The sequence below is a fragment of the Parasteatoda tepidariorum genome, chromosome 6 (genome assembly GCF_043381705.1).
Source record: "Parasteatoda tepidariorum isolate YZ-2023 chromosome 6, CAS_Ptep_4.0, whole genome shotgun sequence".
Taxonomy (NCBI): domain Eukaryota; kingdom Metazoa; phylum Arthropoda; class Arachnida; order Araneae; family Theridiidae; genus Parasteatoda; species Parasteatoda tepidariorum.
The window spans coordinates 43,648,391-43,673,658 of record NC_092209.1 but is presented as its reverse complement, the minus strand read 5'-3'; the positions used below and the strand labels follow the sequence as shown (position 1 = coordinate 43,673,658).

General features: G+C 27.1%; 1 protein-coding gene across 1 annotated transcript in view; it reads right to left on the bottom strand.

Annotated features, from left to right (window-relative positions):
* Nucleotides 1–532: 532 nt before the first annotated feature.
* The window catches only part of LOC107451793 (DNA mismatch repair protein Mlh3), a 30,243-nt gene continuing 5,507 nt past the window's right edge, over nt 533–25,268 (bottom strand). The window contains exons 3-13 of the mRNA XM_016068007.3: nt 21,450–24,739; nt 19,779–19,967; nt 17,263–17,324; nt 17,081–17,179; nt 15,262–15,328; nt 14,085–14,156; nt 11,948–12,201; nt 10,364–10,466; nt 9,286–9,440; nt 4,039–4,125; nt 533–1,963 (exon numbers count right to left, since the gene is read on the bottom strand). Coding sequence (XP_015923493.1) covers nt 4,066–4,125; nt 9,286–9,440; nt 10,364–10,466; nt 11,948–12,201; nt 14,085–14,156; nt 15,262–15,328; nt 17,081–17,179; nt 17,263–17,324; nt 19,779–19,967; nt 21,450–24,739 — 4,351 coding nt within the window. The 3' untranslated portion in view covers nt 533–1,963; nt 4,039–4,065. The remainder of the gene's footprint in view (nt 1,964–4,038; nt 4,126–9,285; nt 9,441–10,363; nt 10,467–11,947; nt 12,202–14,084; nt 14,157–15,261; nt 15,329–17,080; nt 17,180–17,262; nt 17,325–19,778; nt 19,968–21,449; nt 24,740–25,268) is intronic.

Here is a 25,268-nt window from a genome sequence, read left to right as displayed (position 1 = left end):
CAGTTTTTAAGAACATATTAAAATAATAACATTTTAATATTCTGTAATACTTTTTGTTGCTACAATAAAATAATTTTGATTTATGAAAAGTGTCGTAAAAGGCTATTATAATATAGTTTCTTTTGGTTCTAAACTTAATTTAAAAAAAAAAAAATTTAGGCATTAATATTTATACAATTAAATATCTGTTCCATGCAACAGTATATGAAGTTTGCTAACACAGAAATTTAACTGTTAGCTGTATCATTAATTATGCTTACAATTTATTTATATTAAAACTTCCTGTCTGACAATCTGTTTAGGTGTTTTTCAGAACCTATTAAAAATATATATATTCTTTCATTTTTTTTAAACGTTTAAGAATTCCACTGTTGCTATTACAAAATAATTTTGGTTTATGAAAAGTGTTAAAATTTTTTAAAATTGCAAAAAGTAATTGAAGTACATTAGTACAATTAAATACTAATGTTTTTGAGGCCACAGTGTATGATGTTAGCAAATATTTGACTGTTAGCTGTATCATTAAAAATGATTTATTTTTTATTTACAGTAAAATTTCCTGTTTGACAATCGGTTTGGTTGTTTTCAAGAAACCACTAAAATTATAATATATAATTTTTCTAATTTCTTTGTTGCTGTAATAAAATTATTTAGAATTATGAAACATGTTGTAAATTTGTTTTTAACTATAATTCTTTCAGTTTGAAATGCAACTTTTTTAAATAGGCAAACAAGTATTTGAATTACATTTTGCAACTTAATAACTATCCTATGCAATGGTGTATGACATTAAAGTGCATTTTAAAAATTCACTATAAATGAATGTTTTCTTCATGTGACATAATTGAAACTAAACACTGTTTTTTTTAAATAATAAAAAAATATTTATTTCATAATTATATACTTAGCTGTTGTAGTGTTTTGAATAATTTTCTAGTCTGGGTAAACAACTTAATTATTTTTCTTTGAGATATGCAAAAATATCTTAACTAATATCATGAAACTTTATGTAAAGAGTGTATTTAAATGGCTGGAATTTAATTTATTGTAATTTAAAATGTTTCAATTTATATGTAACTATACTTAAATCTACTGTTACATGTTTTTTAAGAAAACTGATGTTAATAAAAAATATACTATCTAGTGTAAATAAAAGTTTTGAACGTAACTAATTGTTGTATAACTTATTTAATCTTAAAACATAAAAACAAAAGAAACAGGAACAGATTAAAAAAATATAAGTGTTCTGTTATGAGTGTCAAGCTCTAAGAATTAATTTAGAAGTTTTATAATTAGTTCTTAAAAGAGTTATATGGTAGAAGAAAACTTTCATGGTAAATTCTCTTTCAACTATATAATTTACAATTTAAAGTATAGAAAAAATGAGGTAAGACAAATCAAGAGCAGTATCAAATGCTGGAAGTATTTTTCAAAATATCGTATTATAAACAATTTAAGGTAAGTGGCTATTATGGAGACAGAGAATTAATTCATTAAAAAAAAAAACAATTTTTTCAATATAAAATACTTTGAATAAAGAAGCCAAAAAGTGGCATAGAATTCACATAGGAAAATGCACCAATTCAATGTTTGCAAACTGAACGTAGATCTTTATTTATACCACTAAAACTGTTTTAGTTTGCTAACAAGAGAAATACATAAAAATGTCAGTAAAAATATGATAATAGAAATAATTTTTGTTTTAATTGTTATATAATTACCTAAATTCAGTATCATATTTATTTGTTTCTAATCAGCAAATAAACATGTAAGTGTAATGCAAAGACAAAAAACAAGTAAGCCAAACAAAGAAATAAATCTATTTAGAAAATTTCAATTCAATTTTTACCTTAAATCTTTATTTGAATCACACTTTCCTAAACATCTGCATCTCATTTTAACCAGTTGTCTGGGAATTGGTAGAGAATTAAGACACTTTAAACAAATTTGTCATAGTTAACTTCTGAAATAAAAATAAAACATGGCAAACTAAAAAAAAATAGTTTTAGCTTTGATTAGTTATTTCCATTAATGTTTTAAAAATAATTTAAGCAAATTGGTAGTGTTAATAGTTATAGTTGTAATAATAGCTCGTTTTAAGTTATGTTGTTTCATCATTTTTGTTTGATCCATTGCAGCTTCTATCATTAAAAAAAATTTACTATCTCAATTTAAATATTTTTCTGAATTTACGAAAAGAAAAATATTTTAATGCGTGTTAACTAATATTTTATTGTATATAACCATTTATTTTGCTGCACGTGAAAAGTTTATTACACATAATCATAAAGGGTTAAAAGGAAACATTTTATTCAACAATATAAAAATATACAGAATAAATTAGCTTTAAAATAAAATATATTTTCCAAAAAACAATCATTTAATTTTTTACAAATAATTTAGTTTACACAAACTTTATTTAAAGAGTTTACTTATGATTAAATACAGGGATGCGCAGCCTATAATTTCCAATAATTAATTTTACCCTGTATTAACTACAAATTTCTTTTTCAAAAAATAAATAAATAAACAAATAAAAGTTAACTTTTGAGGTAGCTTAAAGTTCATAAGTTTATCTTTTTCTTCTTTTTTATACCTGCAAATTTAACCCATAATTTGCTTTGTAATCTTGTAACTATACTTGTTTCAATATATTTCGGTAAAATATTTTTATTATCTATGCAAAAGTGAACTTTGCATTTTCACCAGTATAAGCTTAATGTTTATGTTGCTTTCAACAAATATTTTCTAATTTTTGTGGCCTGTTAATCAAAACTGATGTGCATCTCTCCAGTAAATATCTTTTGTTAAGTGAATAAATCATTTCTTTCATGGCATAAAAATTCCTTAATAATTTCAAGATAATCTCTACTTCTTTTATATACTATATATATAATTTTAAAACTAAGTCAAAGCACATAATACAATGTTTTAAATAAATAAATAATCAGTTTATGAAACAAAATTTCATTGATTAATGAAACAAAAGAAAATGATCACAGCTTAGCTTTGCTCTACACACATCATTCGAATCTTTTTTTTTTTTTTTTTCGTTATAAAAAATAAATATAATCTAGTAATCAAAAATAATAAATTTAAAAAGAGAAAGAAAACTTATCTAATGAACTACAAGTCGAGAGCTACTCAGACATCATGCTACAAAGCAGTTAAAAAATATCAATAAAAATTATTTAGAGATTTTGCTTCTTTAGAATGACATTAAATATCATATTTAAGCTTAATAAAATCGGATAGCTAATTATTACGAATGGGGTTGTTCATCCCAAAATATTTAAGAATTGTAGATTTTTTTACCAATTTCTCATTATAAGCACATTAGTCATTTCCACTGTCACTAAAAGAATACTAATAAAATATAACATTTGCTGATCATAATGACAAAAATATAACTATTTTTTTTTTTTTTTGGTTAATGGGGTTAAAATGCTAAGTTGACTNTTTTTTTTTTTTTTTTTTGGTTAATGGCGGGCACTAGGGTCTATTTCCCTTTGGCCTCAGAAATTTGAATTGTTTGATTTGATCAGTGTTGTGTATTATTATGAAAAGTTGTAATAAAAACCTTGCCTTTTAAATTATATTTTTTTGGATGTATTTTGTACTTAATATAATTTCAAGATATTTATATTTATGAAAATATTGATATTTATGATATATATCATAAATGAATTATGAATCTATATCATATTCATAAATATTATAAATGAAATATTTACAAAAAATATGCAAAAATATTTGGATACAATATAAAAACAATTTTTTTTTTCATTGTAAAATATTGAAAGGAATATTTGAGTTTGAAATTAATTGTTATTTCTGAAAATGCTAGGATAATTTTTTAAAAAAATAATATCTAATTAGGTAATAGATACAATATGAATATTTCTCATTCAACTTAAACATATGTGTTATACATAGCAATTCTTTTAATATAATATTTTTGTTAACATATCTTGACAAACAGCACAAGGACTAAATTAAAATATTTTTAAAAAATGTCAATAAAGTTACTATTATGACCTAAAATTGAGGTTGCAGATTTAAAGTTCATGTGAGCAATGTTTCTCCTTCAAGGTCTCTAAGTTTCTTTAATTGCGGACATGGTCTCTGTTAAAAAAAAGCAAGGATTAAATAAATGTAAAATTTAACCAAATAGTTAAACCATTTAATAACATGAGAAATTTTTCAAAAAATTTACAAAAGTAGTTAATAACTTAAACATAAAAAAGAAAATATTATTATAATAAAAAATTAATTTCAAAGAAAACAAAAATAGTTTCCAATCAAATTCGATTAAGGCTGAGATTTTTTCCAGTTATAAGAAACATGGTTTAAAGAAATACCTGCTAAAAGTGTCAAAAGAAAGTTTCATAAGCAGTGCATTCAAAAAAGTTTTAGGTAAAAGATTTTTCTTTTTTTTTGTACATTAAAGTAAGACATTTGTACAGTAACCTGTTGTGGATAAAGGCTCCAAAATTAAATACCAATGGCATGATTGTGGCAATGTCATTTGCCACAGGTTAAGCTGCCTTTACTTCCCAGTCAAGCAGGTACCCATCTATGCTTGAAGTCACCACTGAGGATCAACCACCTCAGTTTTTCACAATTACAGCTCAGTGCCTATAACCACTATTTTGGTAAAATAATTCTAGAAAAGAATTTTTGAAATAAGTATGAATTCAAAGTCTTCTATACTTTAACAAAAGAGAACCAAACACAGGGATGAGAGTAGTCAGAAAGCAAAAAAGAGAAAATCCAAGAACGAATAAATATATATATATATGATGTTCAGGGTGGCCACTCAAAACAGATTTCAAATTTCCCTGATTTTTCCAGGTTTTCTTAAAATTTCCAGGTTTGTGTTTTTTTCCTTTTTTCTTATAAAGTGTAGGATGTATACAAGAAAAGTGTCTGTATTATAAAATATCTTATTCAAAATGTCATTTTTTTAAACATATCTTGAAAAAAAAAATTTTTTTTTTACAAGATATTTTTTTATTATTTTTTAATGTTCTGGTTTCTGGTACAACATTAATTTTTACAAAATAAAGAGGTGGAGAAAATAATATGTTTAGCTTGCAGAATATATTGTTTTCATTGAATAATTTTAATTGTTATTATTGAATTTAATGTGTTACTTTAAGTAGTATTTGCTCAAAGTGTACCTACAAAATGACAAAATCAGAATAACCAATAAAACCTTGGATAAGTATTGTTTAACATATTTTCATTAAGGAAAATAAAACCGTTTCAGGTGATTATATATCAATAATTTTTAATAATTACAGTGGCTCCCAAAAGTGTTCACTCACTTGTAACTTATATTGAAATAGGAAATAAAAATTCAATAATTAAAATGAATATTTCACAATGGGTATTTGATAATAAGATGTATAATCAATTTTTAGCAAAACTGCATGAAATATTTTAAAAACAAAGCAAAAGTTAATTTTTTAATCAAATAGTAACAAAAATGTTACCCCACGAAAGTCATCGTACATTTTAATGTTTTGGATCTCAGAATTGAAATTATCGTCAATTGCTTTTTTTATTTAATTATTTTTCATTTAATTTTTTATTTCTTTATTAGCAATTTAGTATCAAACCTATCATAGCACAATTATATTTTAAACTTTGCTTGCTAACTTCGTAATATTTTATTTTATCATTTAAAAATGACTTGTGGTCGTAATAAAATAGATCAAATTTGATTATTTGTCTTCATAAAAGGTAAATCAGTAATGAATATGTTAAATTAGTTTACTGTATTCAATTGAACTGTGCAATATGAGATAAAATGCTTAAAAGAAAGACTTAATATCAGAGATTAAAATTATAAATTTTGTGGAAAAATTCATAAATTTGCAATTGAGTGTTGTAAAAGTTTCTGTAAAAATTTTAAAAAACTATTCTGCACGAATTTCACCTGACAAAAAAAACTAGTTATGCGTATTTTCAACCTTTAAAAGCTATTGTAGATGCTAAAGGAAACTCCACTAAATGTTAATTTAACGAAAAATTAGATTTACTAATAGACTGAGTTTTTTCTTTAAAAGTGTATGATGACTTTTGTGGGATAAAGTTTTTGTCACTTTTTGATGATTGATTCCTTAAAAATAAACTTTTCCTTTGTTTTTAAAATATTTCATATTGTCATTTAAAATATTTCAGTTTTGTTAAGATTAGAACACATTTTTTATCATTAAATATACATTCTGAAACATTCATTTTAATTAATGGATAGTCTTATTTCATTGAAAGTCATAAGTGTATCAACACTTTTGTGAATCACTGTAATTACATTTCAATATAAAGCTGTACTGTATACTGCATTATACTGTATTTCATCTTACCAGTGCTTTTTATAAAATTCACTGATCATATTTTCCTTAAACCAATATCTCAAGTCAAATTTTTAAATAATGGTATTTTGAAATAGCATTTTTATTTTAAGAGATTCAGTATAAAAAAATAAATGTCAGAAATGTAAAATTGTCTAATTTTTAGTTCTATACTCTATAGAAGAAAAAAAATAGATAAAATTCCTTAAAATTTATACTTTTTTGATTTTTTTTCTTATTTGAAATTAAAACATTTAAAGAATTCCAATCTAAACACACAGTTTTTTAGTTTAGCATAGTTAATTGTTTTTGTTTGAACAACTGGAATCTTGTACAGTGCAGAACTAAAACACTAAGTTTCGTTTTCCTTCTCCTGACTAAACACATATGAATAAAAAAAATTATATTTTATGTATATACATCATTTAATATGTTTCCTATATATTCCTTAGTCATTGTCAGCTTTTTTAGGTAAAAAGAGGAATAGTTTTGAAATATCATCTCTGGAATGCAAGCAACATTTACGAACTTTCGATATTGTGATAACTATACAATTCGAATTTTGAATCAAAAAACTAATATTTACCAACAAAACCGTAAAATTTGATATTAATATATAGTTAGTTCTAAAAAAAAATTTTTTTCAAAATAAAAATATACTATAAAAGGTTAAAATGAAATAGAAAAAATTAGCATTAATGCAAGAATTGTAACAATTTGTCGACAAACATTGCTGTTAGTGATGGGGGAAAATGCGTGATTGGTTGGTTTGCTGAGAAAAAATAATTTACAGATTTCTTTGAATGGGAGTTCAAAAGCTTTCAGAAAAAGAGTGCAATATAAAATCTATTATTATTAAATTATAACCAACTAATTTTTAGAGAATTTAATAAAGTTAAAAATACAAAAACATTTTGTCAAAATAGAAAAAAATTACCACTCTCAATTGCGAACAAACTTGAATCATTGTGTGAACACGGACAGAATTTAAAATCGAATCCTAACCCCCTCTTCCACATCCACCATAATCTTTGCTTTTCCTAAATTTTACAGTCTCATAGTCTGCATAGAGATCAAAGACATTTGCTTAGCAACCATGGGAGAATTTTATGTTGTATTCTGGTTTAACAGGGTTATAATGGAGCAAGTTTTGATGAAATCAAAGTTGATGATATTTTAACTGTTTGGAGATAAATTTCCTTCTTAAAAATGTGGGTATAATGGATGAAACAATTTAAATTAAGAAAATTAGCAAATAATTTAAATTAGTGAAATTAAAAAAACATATAAGAAAAAATTTCCAGCTTTTCTTTAAAATTTCCAGGTTTTCCAGATTTTTATCCATATTTCCCTGATTTTTCCAGGTTTTTTCTAGTATGAAAAAAATTCCCTGATAATTCCAGGTTTTCCAGGTGGGTGGCCACCCTGATGTTCTATGAGTTCTATTTACTTGCAGCTTATGCACAATAAATAAAACCTATTGTTTTTCTTAATTTTCTTCGTGTTTTTTGTATTTATTTATTATGCTATACATATATACGAGTACCAAGCATGCTTGGGAACTAAACACTGGGGGTTCCGAGTTTGGCTGACCACCTAACCTGAACATCTGCTCCTGCACCCCAGAGCCCAAAGTCAAAAAAGCTGAGATGAGCACAGTAGGCCTTTACCCACTACGGGCTGTCATGCCACTGAGTTTACTTTAGTTTATATATAATATGTAGAAACTATGATATTCAAACATTTGACAAACAAAAAAGTGTGATTTTTAAACCTTAAAACCATGTGACTACAAATCCCGATGATTAATTTTACAATTGTATGAATATGAATCACATGCATGACTTTAAAATCATATGAATAAGTATTGTAATATTTGATTTTAAATCACATGAATATGAAACTCGATATTGGATTTCAAAAATGCAAATCATAAAGGGTAATTTTTAGATCGTATAAATACGAATCGTGATGCATAATTTTGAAATCACGTGAATATGAATCCCAGTGTCTTAATTTTTAAATCATACATAAATATGAAAATCGATGTTTGATAGTACAACCGCATAAACGAATCAGGATATTGGATTTTTAAACCTCGTAAATAAGAAACGCAATGTACATTATTTAAATTGTATGAATAAGAATCGCAATGGACAACTTTTAAATCAGGTAAATACGAAAATAGATGTTTGACATTAAAATCACGTGAATAAAAATCGGGAAGAGAAGCAGCAATGTCTGCATTATGAAAATATGAGCTATCCGGCGTGCAGGTAAAATGTGGAAAATCTTATTTTCTGCGGAGAAAATAGCTAAAATAAGAAAAAATGCAGAAGGGCGGCAGCTACGTAGTTTGAATTTTCTGTTTATTTTTGAAAATATTAAATAAATATAATTATTTTATTTCAAGGGCTGAATTTTCAAAAAAAAAAAAAGCAACATATTTATTTAACAAAAACTTAAGATGAAAAGACTGAAATTAGAGAGGCAAAAGCTGAAATCCACTAAAAAGTGGAAAAATCTCATCCCTGCAAACATCAATAAAAGAAAGTAAGAATTCATTCATTACTAATCTACAACAATGGAATCTTTTTAAATTTACACAATTTAAAAATGATAATTATAATAATATTTATATTTTTATATTGGATTCATAATATTTTCATTCTCATCATAAGCCTTTTTCAAACCTCAAGTAAAATTAGTTGCCACTATATTATCCGTGTTTAAGCTAAATGAACAAAATAAAAATTCAAAAAGAAAATGCAAAAAATTACAGTTTCATTGACGCATGGATGATTGTACCTGAAGAGAATTCCCTATATCAATCATTGTCACCAAGATATGAAGATTAAAGGAATCATGATAATTGAGCAAAGATTATTATAGCACATAATGCTTTAAACATAATTAAAATATTTACCTTTCTATTCAATCTATCAATTTTGTTGAGATCTAGAAGTGGTGCAATTGAAGGCCTGCCATGAGCACACTGAAAAGGCAACTTGCACTCTGATAATGATAATAATAAGTTCTCACATTCTGATAGAGTAAGAGGATCCCCAAATTTCACAGCACCTAAAAATTAAAGCAATAATCTTTATCCTTATAAACTGATACATAAAATATGCAGGTACTATTTTCATTTAAAAATAATTTTAAAAGCTTTAGCTAATTCTGAAGAAAATTAAATAGGCAACAAAATTTATGACAAATTTGTTAGTTAAGATTTCAGTAAATTTTGAAGATCAGGGAATAAAAAATGGCCTTTATGATTGCTTGGATATTTTTCTTAATGTTTCGAATGTTGGACAATAAGAATTCAAGAATGAATGAAAAAATTCTAAAAATATTTTGTTAAAAATTACATGATAAATAAGATTGACATAAGCTAATATGAGACGTTGTTATATTAGATAGAGTGAAAATATTGTTAATTTTTATAGTTATAAAATAGAACTTTAACTTGTTTTATAAGAAATATATAATATTACTTCTATTCATTACATACAAATATTCTGAAAAAGATTTTTAAAAAAAATCCTAAAAAACTAACTATTTCAATAAAATTCTTTTAAAACTTCAAAACTTTTACAAAAAATTAACTCAAATTTATAATACAAAAGGGTTTAATCCAGTAAAGATTGATGAATATTTTAAGGTATTAAAAATTGGAATGCGCCAAACATAGCCAAAATTATAAACTATTGAAATAAGTGTTAAAAGTTTTATTTGAAACCAATCATAAGAATTGGAGAGCTTTTAAAATTTATTTAAATAAAAACTATATTAAAATTTAGTGAAGTTAAATAATATATAAATACAAAACAATTATTTCATATAGGAAAATACCTTTAAAATAATTAATAATCAAATAAATATCCAGGTACTTTTCTATCATTGATATTTCAAAATTAATTCTAAATAGGCACATTTATACACATTAAATTAGTTACAGATTAAACTAGTTGTATTCCATTAGTGGGAAAACAATTTTTTACCTCTACATGCTTGAGAGTTCAAAACATTAGATAGTGTCTTGGGTAGAACACTTGATTTGCACCTGTTTTGTGTCAGAGATAAAAGCCATTCTTTAATTGATTTCTGTAAAAAAAAATTTAAAATAATTAGAACATTGATTAAAGTCAGTAAAGAACTTAGTGAAAGAACATGTTATTTGATGCTTTTATTAATTTGGGAAAATGAGCTATAAAATGCATAGGAACAATCAAAACCTGCTTACAAAAAAAAATGTTTTTGTTGTAAACCTGTAAAAATGAAAAGTGGAAGAACAAGTTAAGTGATGTTAAATGAATTTGAGAAAAATCAGCTATGAAATGTTTAGAAACAATCAAAAGGTATTTATGAAACATTTAATTTACAGTAAGTTTACTAAATTCAAAGATGAAAACATTTTTTGATGAATGGTTTGGATTTTTACTGTATAGATATACACTGTAAGTATGCATAAGTATTCAGGGTCTGTGCTAAGGATTTCAAATTATTAGCCAGTAAATTAGACAAATATCAAAAGTATCACCAACTTTTGAAAGTTTTTGCCAAATGCAAATCTTAACAATTTTTTATTATTATTTTTTTCAAATAGAAAACTGTTTTACGGTACTTTGTTTCAGACTTATATTATTTGAACGCAATTCTAATTGGTTATGCGGAAGATCTACCGAAAATTACTGTAATCAAATTAAAAAAATACTGACTTGTTTAGACATATTCATTTAGACGTAATTTTGAGAATTGAGTTAAATATATATTTTTCTTTCCAGTGGAAAAAATCATCCATTAATACTTTTGCCAAAACACAATTTTCTTCCCCAAATTTACGATTTTATCACATTTGGCGAGGTAGCGAATATTTAGCATGGGCCCTGCATATTAAATTCACAAATCAAGTGCAGCTTAATTATGATATCATTTTCACAAATTGTTTGTTATGTATGTTTACAGTATCTTTGCTGTATGTTAACATATGTTTAATTATTAGCAGAAAATTTATTAAAGATGACTGAGAATAATAATATGTGCACAAAAACAAATGCAAAGAACAAAATAATTATTTTGTGCACAGGGAAATCATAAATTATAGTTAGTATAAAACAGAAATTATTGAAGATAACCGGACATTATTCACTAAAATGTTTATGTTATTAAAAATGAAAAAAAAAAACCAGAACTTTTAAAATATGAATAATTATCAAACTTTCTGAACTGGATGAAATGTTTACTGAAATGGCAGAAAAATTCTTGTGTGAATTTATGATATTTGTAACTAAATACGTATAGGTATAGGAACTAACTTTAGTGTTACATTTAAAGAAATTGATAAAAGAAAATAGATAAAATTTAATGGTTTATTTATTGGTTGTTTGAATGTGTGAAAATACTTAAAGCCTTTGTACTGCAAAAAAATATAAATATTGTCAATAGTTAAATCCAATCGGAAATTTTTTAGAAAATTAAAATAAAAAGTTAAAATATACAAACTTTAATCAAATTTACAAACAGAAATTATTTAAAAATGCAAAGTTCGTAAACTATTCCCTAAAAATCAAATGCTAATAATTTACCTCAATAATAGTTGATATTTCAGATATGCTTCGTTTTAGTTTATTAGTATTCTGATCAATAAGACAGGAAGGTATAGATGAGACTTCAATGTCAGATTCATTTTTAATAGACAGTTTTATTCCTATGGCAGTCAGGTGCTTTTGATAAGTACTCAGTAATCTAACTTCATCTTCGTCCAATGTAATTTCAAGAACTGGGCTAATTGTTATTGATTTAACAATCTTCTCACCGTCATCTGATAACTCATAAAGCTCTGAAAAAATACTAACTTCAATTAATGATGAATTTATTAAACACTATGCAACTAAATATTTAAGAGTATTTACTAAATATTTAATCCAGGGGGTGATTACGAGCACAACTCAAAAATCCTGAAAAGTTCTCAAGTAAAATCATTATTGACGCATTTCAAAAATTTTAATTTGTCTCCATAAATTTTATTTCAAAAAATTAATGTCTCCATAAATTTTATTAATTGATATTTTAAAAACATGAAATTCTAAATAAATCATATGCAGCATAATTTGAATTAATAATCATGTATAAGTTTACTTTTATGTCTAATCACATTTATTATTCTAAAAGAAAAAATATTTACAAATGAAAGAGATGCCAAGTATAAATTCTAGTTCAAATATTTCTAAATAAAATATAAAAGAATTTTCAGGCATAAATGTGATCGATGATTTCTTGAAACTTCCAGACTTTGGATTTCCGGAAACTTCCGGATCGCAGTTAGAGAAAAGTCCGGAAATCTGGATTTTTTCCAGAGCACAATCATCTCTGCAAATGAAAAAAAGGAAATATGTCTGAAAGCATTAAATATATAGCAGCCATAGCCATTTAACTATTTATGATTTTAAAAGAGGTAGAAAGAATGATGCAGATTGCATATAACTGATTAAACACATGAGAACATTAAAAGAGAATGCAAAACCCTATTAAAGAGAGATGCATTCAAAATGGAACAGTAGGTAGTAATATGATTTTTTGTGGCTAAAGATAGATGTAATACAGATTATTTTAATTGGTCAATAAATATTTGATCTGCCAAGACAAAGGTAGATCGCATTATGATGAATGAATAACAATCACTTTTTCTTACTAAAAACCATGCTAATATGAATTTTCATCATTGATGATTTTATACACTCATTAATCAATTGTATGCAATCTATGGTACATTTTTTCTACTTTTCTCTATAACCCAAATTGTGGTGCTTGTTATTGTCCCTACTATATTTCTCTTAATATCCCACATGCCAACTATTTATTTGAGCAACGTTTATATTATACAATAAATATGAAAATATTACTTACTATTTAGGTTATAATAAAATGGTAAAAATGGTGAACGGCTAATATTATTTATTTAGCATAAACATAATAAATTTTTTTTAATGAGAAATATCATAATAGCCAGCAGTTCAGAGAAAAAATTATGGAGGTTTTCACGCTGAAAAATGTGACAAAAAGTTACAACTGCACTAGGTTATAGTTACAACTACACAAAGATATAGTTATAACTACACAAGGTTATAGCCACTGCACAAGGAAAATGTTTTAAATGAAACAATATTTTTTTCAATTTTGCATTAATAACATTTATATAATTGATAAAATCTTTTTTTTTTCCATCAATTTATCAGAAATTCTGTCTTGAACGGAACTTTAAAATTTTCAGTAAACAATGTTAAAAATGTTTTCAGTAAAATGTTAAAGTAAGAAATTTGAATAAGAAATATAAAATTTTTAAAGGTAAAATCACTTAAGTTACATAAATCATTCATAACTTTTTTTTAATGTTTAACTTTCCCTTTTTAAAAGATTTTTAAATTATTAGTAAAAATAAGGGAATACAATTTTCAAAATGGCTCAAAAATTAAGAAATCCACATAAAGCTTGGGAAGAGTGGAAACCCGTGAAAATATTAAATAAAATAATAAATAACTCAGTCAGAATAAAATGAGAATATATTATCAGTCTTGTTAATATTTTTCCCTAAAAGAATAATGATTTCAGATTGGATAAAAATTTGTAAATCATAATTCACTGAGATTTATCTTATGCACTTATTAATCAACTTTAAAATGATCAAAGTTCAAATTAACTTAGTTAGAATAAAATGCAATATACCTTTTACTAACTCTTCCAATCGAATTCTTTCATGAACAGCATGTTGGTCAAATAAAGCTAACAACTTTTGATCTAAAAAGTAATAACTTCATTAATCTAAATTGAAAAAAAGAGCTAACACAAAAACATATAAATATTTTGATAGAATAAAGTTTATTGCAATTTATAAATACAGTAGAGTCCCGATTATCTGAGTTAATGTGGATCACAACTAACTCGGTTAAAGCGAAGATTACGAAAAAGGAAAAATAAAGAGTACTTATAAATGTAATATATTTAACATATACAAAATTTATACAAGTACACCGCATACAATTCATATTATAATTAAAAAGCTTACTTAAAAACACTTAAAGAGCATACTTTAAGAGAATTAAAGAGTTTCTACCTAAAAAAGTCCTTAATCGTTTTTTGTTTTACATTACTTTGGCGCTTTTCTGCAGCAATGTTTTGCCATTTTTTAGGGATAACAGGAAGGCTGGTGTCGCCTCTTTTTGTTGTTCTACATATTCAGTAGAACTTACGATAGATTTTAGTCCATCTGTATAAAATATTTTTACATGTTGATTTTCATTGTCGCAGTCTTTATTATCTTCGCTAGATTCATTTTCATTATTGACGATATTAACGATAATTTCATCAAATCAAGTTGTTGGATTTAGTTTTACTGACTGTTTGGAAGATAACATTCAGATTTTTTTCTTCGGCAGTAGTTATTAAAAAAAAAAAAAAAAAAAACAGGACAAAAAAATCCTTGAAATATTTGATAGCTCGGTTAAAGTGGAAACTTGGATAATCAGGGCTCGGATAATTGATACTGTATAATAACTGTCAGATAATTGGGACTCTACTATACATTAATATTTATCACATTAATATAAACACTTCAAAACATGACAACAATTTAAGATCTTGACAGAATGAGAATTTTATGTAAAAGACAAAAACTAAAAAAATTATAATTATGTTGTATAACATTTTCTATAAGTTAAACTAATATTTAAAATCGCTTAAAAAAATATAGGGTTTACAGCAAAACTTTGTCAACTCTGCAAAAACTCAATAATTTAATAAATAAATAAATAATATATATTGTATTGAAAATTGAGCAAACTAAACATCAAATGTGTATGATAATAAATGCTGCGATAAATTGTTAAAAAAGTCATTATATTACCTTCATTAACTTCATTGAAATCATCTAAGAGACAAGCTATAAATTTGCAGTCAACTTGGCCAATGACCTAAATGGACAAAAAACAATGCATTTGTATGAAACAGAAATAAAACTATTGAATACATAAATTAAGCAATGAAAATTAATGTTAACAAAGAATAAATGTCAATTTAGTAGCCTTATATGCATTGCAATATGCAAATTTTTATAACATGTGAATACGAAATACAAATTTCAATGTTTTATTTACAAATTGGATTGTTTCAAAGAGAGATGTAAGAATTTTAATTGGCATGAAAATAGATCAAAATTTGTGATTTTCAAATCATTAGGATACAAATTGTGATGTGTAAATTGTGTAACACAATGATTGATTCTTAAATTGGTATTGAGTTGAAATGTAGGATCAACCTAAACTGGGTCAACATGAACCATGGATAATACAGTTTGAAAAATATGTGAAGTAACAAGTCATAAATTCTAAGAATGTGAATCAAAAGTGACTTTAAACAAATCATGGTGTGAGCACAAACTACTTCGTAAATTGTGTTATTACCTGATATATACTTATTTTAAACTTTAGCTCAACTTATTTCAGAAATTTATTTTATACTAATTTCTATTGCTTTATGTTTGGCGTGCATGCATTAATTGTTAAGTCTTTAAATTTAATTAAATATTATTCACATTAAATAATGCTTCATTGTTAGATTAACATTAGCTATTCATTATCATTATAAACTAAATCTTACTTCAATTTTGAAAAGATACTACAATTTTTAAGATAAATAGGAGGCCCACTTTAGCCATCAGACCCAGACCTCGTGCCACCTTAATTTGTCCCTAAGAGAATGTAAGCGAATAAAAGTATATAATACTACATTGAATGGCTAAATTATTATGACCACTTCCTCAATACATTGTTGGAAAACTTTTAGTCCGTAATACTTCTCAAATTCTTCTTGGCATAGATTCTATAAGATGTTTGTAGGAGGAATTTGACCCTATATCCAATGAACAGCACTTTACAGTTCTGACAGATCGGATTGCACTGGACCCAGCCGTCTGATGCCCCGTTCAAGACTGGCAGCGAAGGCTTTCAAACAGGTTGGCGGCTCCCATAACTTATACGGCGTAATTTGCAGCTCTTAGTTTGTTCAAAGGCATTCGCAGTTGCAATTTCATTAAGATTCCTCTGCTATATGATGTACTGTTGCTTTTCTGTTGGACTGGACAACTCTGGCAAGTCTCCTTTCACCTCGAGCATTTAGTAGCCTGTAACGACCACAAGCCTGACGTTGAAACCCAGTTTTCAGCTTCGTAGTCTGTACACATAAATAACTGCTGCTCTGGAACACTTTACTAGAGCAGCCATTTTAGTTAATACTGGTTCCGATGCTTCAAGTGCCTACAATCATTCCGCATTCAAATTCAGTTAAGTCACGTTTTTTGCCCATATCTTTGCACGTAACACAGTGCAATTGATGGTTCACTTGCCTAACAGTCTCTTTTTGTAGCTATCTTGCCCTTTACAGGCAACACTGTGACGCAATAGTTCATTTTGCATAAAATTGTAAGGTGGTTATAACAACTTGGCCACTCAGTGCATGTACTGCTTAAAAGTCACTAAATCATGACTGATTTAGTAAAGCTGCAAAGAAAAAAAAAAGAAACCAAAAAAAGATGTCAGTATTTTTTAAAAAGTTAATTTGATTCAGAATTTTGTCCCTATAAAAGACAAATTAGTATAAACATCTATGACAATATCAACTTTAATTTAGCAATATCAAAAATAATGGCCAAAAATGGTAATACTTACTTTTAAACTTTTTAAAGTAGCTTTGGTGAAACGATAAGAATTTATAATATACATATGAGACAATGATTGAAGAATTTTTGGATCTTCTGCAGAAACAGCCTTTAAAAAAATAAAAAGTGTTAAAAAAAGATGCTGAATATTGGAATACTGTTAGAGAACATTTAATAAATTTAAAAGCATACTTCTGATGGAACTTCAAACATTGGGTTTTCCCATTTATTAAACAAATCCTGGATATTATTATCTAAAAAAAAATCATATTGATACTTTAACTTCAATAGAAATATTAACAGATTGAAGTTTACAGAAAAGTCTAGTATTAAACCGATTTAAAATATAAGTAATGTAAGATACGTTTTAACTGCACTTTTTCATACATTGTATATGTATTATTAGAGTGCCTAAAATATCCTTTAAAAATTAAGAATTTTTGTGATTGTAACTGTAATTATAAGAATTAAATAATCGTTTTTGTTGTTCATGGCAGTTCTAAATATTTCCAAAAGTTTGGAGAATAAGTTTTGCGAGTTCTGGCTCCTGAAAACTGTATAGGATATCTTCTGATGGAGAGCTGAGTTTAAAAAGTGAAGCCAGAATGGCCTGATAGTTGAAAAAGTGATAAAGTAATAATAATTTTTGTCACTTATATTTGATCATATACTTTATAAAACCTAAATACAAAATTTTATTCCATTCTCTTGAACAGTATTATTCCCAAGAGGTGGTTGGTAAATAAATTAAGTTTATGTTACAATGAAAGAAAGAAAAAAAAACATTTGTGCACCAGGCTACACCTGATCATTTGCTGTCCTGTATGAGGCTAGAGAAGAATTTTATCAAGGAGGGTCCGGCGATGGTATATGATTTTCTGTCGGTGAACGGTCTTCTGGACTTGGTCTAGCCTTATTCTGGGCCAAGTGGAATAAGTAACAACAACAATGAAAGAAAAAAAATATAATAGGGTAAATGATTAATGTTAAACATATAATTGCTTCAAGAAGTCATCAAATTCAATGTGAGCATATTTATAATTAATTCACCATAATTTGAACAACAATAACTCGAGTATTCCTTTAAATGGATTATTTTTGGTCCCGACCCCTTTATTTTTAATTTTATTTAATCTTTAATTTTATTTATTACAGAATACGTTGGTTTCTTATAACTCGAATTTTATTTATTACAGAATACGTTGGTTTCTTATAGCTCGAATTTTTTTTAGAATACCAATTTCTTTTGCGACCACTAATGAAGTGAAATATTCAAACTTCTGAGGCCCCTCACACTTGACTCAGCATGTCTTGAACAGCATCTGCTAAATAAAATAGAGATAAGTTATGTTCTTTTGTGATTACTGTTTGTATAGGTGGTGCAGTACCTTAGTCAATCAAATGAATGTATTTTTCTTAACAACATCTGAAGACATGTTAATGGTATGAATCATTTGAACTGGTTGAAACCAGTTTCTTGCTTATCATAATTGAGGCAACTTGCTTGAAAAGCTTTTCTTCACTTGAGTTGCTCATTCTCAAGTTGATTCCCTTACGTTAATCATTCACAGCTTAAAATTGTTCACCAGGAGTCAAAAGCATATCAAAGCAAAAATAAAAAACTCTTAGTTCAGAAGATAAAGCTAATCTTATTAATGATTAAGAAAGAAATCTAACCACACACACACAAAAAAAAAAGCACAAAATTTGGAATTCTACCTAGTACTCTTTCTACGATTTTAAAAGATAAAGAAATCATCCTAAAATGCCATGAATACAGGAACACTTATTCAATAAGAATAAATAAGTATGCCGTTCCTAAGGTAGAACCAGCTCTTCTTAAATGGCTTCAACAGCATAGGAACTTGAATAATACAATTTTGATAAGCAATACTTTGCTAAGCTACACTATCTACCAATAAGTATTTGGGCACCTACACAAATGACTATATCTGCAGTCATGAGATACGTCACGCCCTCCGTTGGTATATATCGTGAAGGAAACAACATCGGCATTAGTCCCATGCAAGATGCCTACTGTACTATTTTGGATTACAATATGCTTCTTACATTGTGGCAGTTTTACGGGGTGGACCCCTGTTACTTCCAGGACGACAATGCCAGCTGTCATGTTACTAGGATCACCAAGGCTTGGTATGGTGCCAATGGGTTAATCGAATGGACTGGCCTGTCCAGAGCCCAGACCTGAACCCTATCGAGAGCCTCAGGAACGAATTGGATCACCGAATTAAGGGGTGCACTACCCGTCCTAAATCGGTGAAGGAACTTACATGTCTTCTCCAGGCCGAGTGGAAGAAAATACCACTAGCCGTCACACAAGGACTTGCGGAAAGTATGCCCCAGAGGGTTCATGCTGTAATTACTTCTCGTGGAGGCTCTACCAACTATTGATTATGAATAAAGTTTGCTTTTCTTTTCAATCACACATGTCCAAATACTTATTGGTGGATAGTGTATAAAGGAAATTATTTAGCAGCTTAATTGAAGATTGTAAATTTTAACAGGAGCTGTGGCTTACTTTGATGCATGCAGACTCTAGTTTATGATAAATTTTTTCATAATATTTCTATATTACACAGGGAAACAATACCAGCATTAGGTATGAAAACATAAAAATTCATTAAAAGCATCAGAGAAAATCTAAGCAAAGAAAATAGTCAATAATATGCTTTTAAATTTTTTTTTACCTGTTTCTTTAAAATGACGCCATTTCAAATTCATCTCATTTTTGTCCTTCTCATTCATACATGAATTTAAATGAGATTGTAAGACAGTAATATCTTTATCACAATCATCTTTTTCAGTGATGGGGCTGTTGAGGCTTTTAACAAAAGGTGAAAAATCATGTGTGAGAAAAAAGTGCTTCTTATTAGTACCTATGAATAAAAAATATTTTTAATACATTCATCACCAACCAAGACTGAACAAAATTGAGAATACAATTTGAATAATAACTTTCAGTGCATAATTCCCATTTTTTAACACATAATTTATATTTTTTAAGCAAAAGTAATCACAAAATAGAACTAACTGCAAGTGAAAATATTTAAAACAGAACTGATTTACCATCTAAGTTTTGTTCCTGGTTAAGCTGGATAGTTTGCAGAACAAACTGGTAGTTTACCATGCAGAAAACTAGAATTTTTCCAATTTTATTCAACAGAGAAACTGTTCTTTGGAGGTAAATTTTAGTAAAAATTAATGGCATAACAGTTAAATTTATTATGAATTAAAATTGTTTTTATTGAAAGAAATAAGTTTCTTTTGGAAAATGACAAGAGTTGTTTAAAATATTATAACAAGATTAATAGATAAAAATTAAAGTAATTATTTATAACATGAATCATTCAGAGCAGCAATGCAAATAATTTCTTTGAATAAATGGTCCCAAAAACTAAAAATCAAATAGGGTAAAAAAAATTTTAATCAACTTTAAAAAAAATGTTAAATTTACAATATAAACTATAATTTTTTAAATAATAATAATAATAAAAAGGTGTTAGTAGAACAAAAACTTTTTTTTTTCGTAAAAGTCAATGTAACTAAATTTACTAACCAACAGTTTTTATACTTTTTTTACCAAAATCAGGAATTAGATTAATTTCCTAACTCATGCATCTATTTTAAAAATTAAAACTACACAATAAAGTAAAATTAAAAGGTTTCAAAATTAGCTTTAAATAATTAAAAGAAAATCTATAAAATTCACAAGTAAAAATATAAACTTTTAGATTATACAGTAGGGAACCGATTATCCGGAACGATCGGGACCATCGCTGTTCCGGATAACTGATTTTTCCGGTTTTCTGAATCGCTACAAAAAGCCGTTTTTTTATTGCTAAACCCAACTAAAAAAAAAAATTTTTTTTGGAAATAATCTTAAAAATAAGAAAAAACGATGAAGTAATACACTAATGATTATTTCCAAAATGATGGTAAGGTAAACATCTTTCAAAAAAGAAAGGAAAATCCTAAAATCTTATGAGGAGAAATTTTTTTTTTTTAAAAATGGCGGGAAAATTTATCGAATTTCGTTCCGGTTTTCTGATTTCCGGATAACGGGTTCTGTACTGTATTAAAAAATATAAATAAAAAAAAAATATTTGTGAACATTATAGCAACACAAACGATAGACAAGGGGTTCTTAACCGCCCTTTTTTAAACCATATGAAGCAAAATCAAGCAGATTAGTTCTATAATCAAAAATATTTAAAGTTTAAAAAAAAATCATTTTTGTCTTTAGAAAATGTTCAAAAACTATCTCAGAACTTCTGGTCCAGACAAACAATTATTTACTAAATTAATGATGTTGGTAACATTTTTGCTTTAAATTAAAATTATAATTAAAGCTTGCATACCATTATTGAAGCCAACAGTCTCTTCCAAGGTTTTAGATTCTTCTTGTAACAGTTGCGGCATCACGTAAGTGGAATTTCCAGTAACAGTATCAACATAACTAACTCTCTTAGTTTCATTATCAATTTGGCAAACCCAACGATTTCCCTTTTCAACATTATTTTTGTTATCTAGCATATTAATAACAGAGCAAGGTTCATCATTTAATTTAAAATTAATTTTTTCTGGATCTACTTCTATATGTCCATGATTTGCACTTTTTTTTAGAGAGCCACTTAAATTTTCCGAAACATTAGAGCCCTCAAACTGATCAATTATTTCAATTTCAGAATTATTATTTAAAAGTTTATTCTGACATTCAAAGGAAATTTGACTTTCATCTCCTTCAAATTCATGGAAATCTAAATTTGAGTTTTTTCCATGAAGGGAAAATATTTCATCGCTATTAAATTGTTCAACTTCTAATTTATCTTTGGTTTTTACTGGTTTCTTAGATTTAGTTGTTATAATCGGTATTTTTATCACTTGAGGTAAAGACACATTTGATAAAATTTCTGATGATGCTTTAATTGCATTTGAAATTTCAGGATTCGAAGAACTTGAGGAATTTGAAGAACTTATCAAAGCCTCCTTCATAGGTTTTGGTGGGGATGAATTATAAAATGTGCTAGATTTGACATATTGTACAACCATATCTAATGAATTGCCTTCATTTGATACATCATTTCGATTACATCTCAATTTGAATTCACTAACTGAGTTAGATTTCTGAGTATTAATACAAGAATGATTGAACGGTATTTCTAATTCCCTAATTGAATTATGTTCTAAAGTACTATGAGCAGCACTGTTGAATGATACTTCTAAATCACAAATTGAATTATGCTCCAAAACACCATCATTGATTGGTAATAAACTTGAACAAATAGAATTGTGAGGTTTTGAAAGACTAACAGATGAACTATCACTCCAAAGAAATTTTTTTCTATGGCTTCTAAAATTATTTACTTCCAAAGAATTACTGCTTGTAGTGTCAGTGGAACTTTTATCATGAAAATCAATTCGAGAATAGTGTTTATTAAGATCTTTTGGTGTAGTTGTCGTTAAGAAATCTGAATCATTAGCACAAATTACAGAATTATAAACACCATTTTGAGCAATGTTTGGTAAGTTGTTCGAATCAATTACTGAAGCATCATTGTTCATGAGTTGATTTGTTTCCAAATTTATCCTAGGCATAAATTCTTCTAGCAAACACGTTCGATTCAATTTAGAATATTGTGAGGAATTAGGACTAGAACTGATTCTGGAACGATCTTCAAAATCCTTAAAATGCGAACTGGTTTTATCATGTTTGTTGAGTCGTTGAATTTTAGATGGACTGGTCATATTTATATCCTCATTAAAAGTGTTTAAGGGAAATTCTGGTAATCTTTTTCTTAAATTTGAAACGGGATTGTCAGTGTGAGTTTCATCTTTTTCATCAGACATACAATGAGAATGGAAATTGATAGTCTTGGTTGTTTCCAATCTTTCCTTTAAGTTTGCCACAAGTGGAGACATATTGTTGGCTAATTCATGGTCTGAAATGTCACCCATAGTAAGCACTTTTATAATTTCATTTTTTGGTTGTTTCGTTTTAGTTCGCCGAAAGCGTTTTAAAGGTGATAAATTGGAATCATCAGAAAACGTAAACTTTGATGCAACTCTTTGGGATACTTTAGCATCTAATGGTTGAGAAATATCAATCGTTTTATCAAATTTAGAATGTCCAATTACTTTATTTTTTATTGAAGAGTGTTCATGCTTTTCAACATTTTCTTCGCTAGATTTTGGTGGGAAACTAGTCATCTGTTTCATCTTTGGGGGATTATAACAGTACTTTTCTCTTAACTTTTGTAATATAGAATTGTCTTTTTCCAACAATGACAAATTACTTTTAATAGGTACTCGCATCATTACAGGACTTTTTGTTGGAAAAACTTTTCGAGATGGAATATCAATACCAATATTAGGTTGTACAGACATCTTTGGAACTGGAACAATATTTGCAGCTGTTTGAATATATTTTTCCTTATTCCTTTGCTTGTTATTAGTTAGAGTAGTTTTACAAGTTAATTTAAGATCATCAAGAATTGACTTGCATGGTGAATTCTTTTTTAAGCAAATAAATTTTTGGGAATTCGAATCCCCTTCATTAAATTGCAATCTTTTAATCAGATTATTTTCCTCTTCTACACACAAAAAATTAGATGATTTATTACTTTTTGCAATATTTCGTTTATCAGAGATTGCATTAGATTTATCTGCAAAAGATATAACGACATCATACCGCTTAGCAGTATGAGAAAATAAACCTTTTTTGTAGTTATCAACCCCAAGTTTTGAAGTTAAGTCATTTTGGTTTTGAAGATGTGCTGAATCAGAAGATTCATCTCCATCAAAAATGAAATCTCTAACTTTAAGAAGTTTTAAGATTGACATTTCAATGAATCCTGAAATTTTATCCCACTCAGAAAATTCGACCACTTTATGCCTCCGATCAAACATGGAATCATATTTATTTAAAGGACATGAAATATTGATGACAAATGCACAATATTGAGCTTGAGTTTTGGAAGGACTTGAAATGTTAGGGGTAGAGATGCTTTCTTGTCGGCTTTTTTGCTTAGCACATAGGAACTTGCATAAAGTTCGATTAATCAATTTGTGAAGATTGTTAGTTCTTAATATTGGCTGTTTACTCACATACAAGAATTGCAATTCCCTGTTTAAAAAACAATCCATGCTGATAACTCCATTGATCCGATAATCTTCAAATTTCTCATCAATAGACTTGAGATTCTTCGCTTTCTCTCGACCAAATAGCTGCATAAAAGCAGACTCTGTAGAAGAACATTTTTTGAAATGGAGAATGGTAGCACCACTAACTTCATTTAATAATGAAAAAGAAATTTGGGGGTGCATCAAAGCAGTGCTCTGCAACAATTTGCGAGTTTCCTCTAAATCTAAAGCTTCAGATATTGTATTTTTTCTTACAGGCCTATTATACATAAAATCAAAAACAGTGACAGTCGTTCCTTTACTTACTCTTTGGTTTAAAGAGGGGCATACTTTGTCATTATTACCAAGGGTAAATATTTTACAAAATGTTTTTTCAGAATCAGCAGCTCGGGTTTCAATCATTAAATTTGAGGAAACATTTTTTAAGCTAGAAATTGCTTCCCCTCTATAACCAGCATATTTGAGGGAATTTAAATCTTCAATTGTATGGCATTTACTAGTTGCATACCTAAGATATAGAGAAAAAAAGAGGATTAATAACATTAAAAAAATGTAAACATGTATCGATAAGGGTTTTAAAAAAATGTGCAATTTCAACAATCTCTGCCAGGTATGTTAGTTAACAAAATACCCACCTGAACATCTTTTTTTTAGACCATGGTAATAAAAAAATATAAAAGAACATATTATTAATTTTTCAAATAAAAATGATAGCAACAACATAATATTTACAGCAACACCCCTGTGTCAGAATTTCTTCGAGCTATTTGCAACAAAACTGTCTAGCACTAATATCTTTCTACAAGATACTTTTAATAATAACAAACATAGATGTCACTAATTTAAAATAATAAAAGCGCTAAGTTTACAAAAAAAAAACTATAATTTTTTTTTTATAATTGCACATATAATAATTTTTTATTCCAACATTATGGGTGATATTCAAGCATTTTATTGGGAGGGGGGGGGGAAACACATAAATTATTTCCTTTTCTGCATATTGTAAATTCACATCACAATAAAAAAAAGTAATTAAA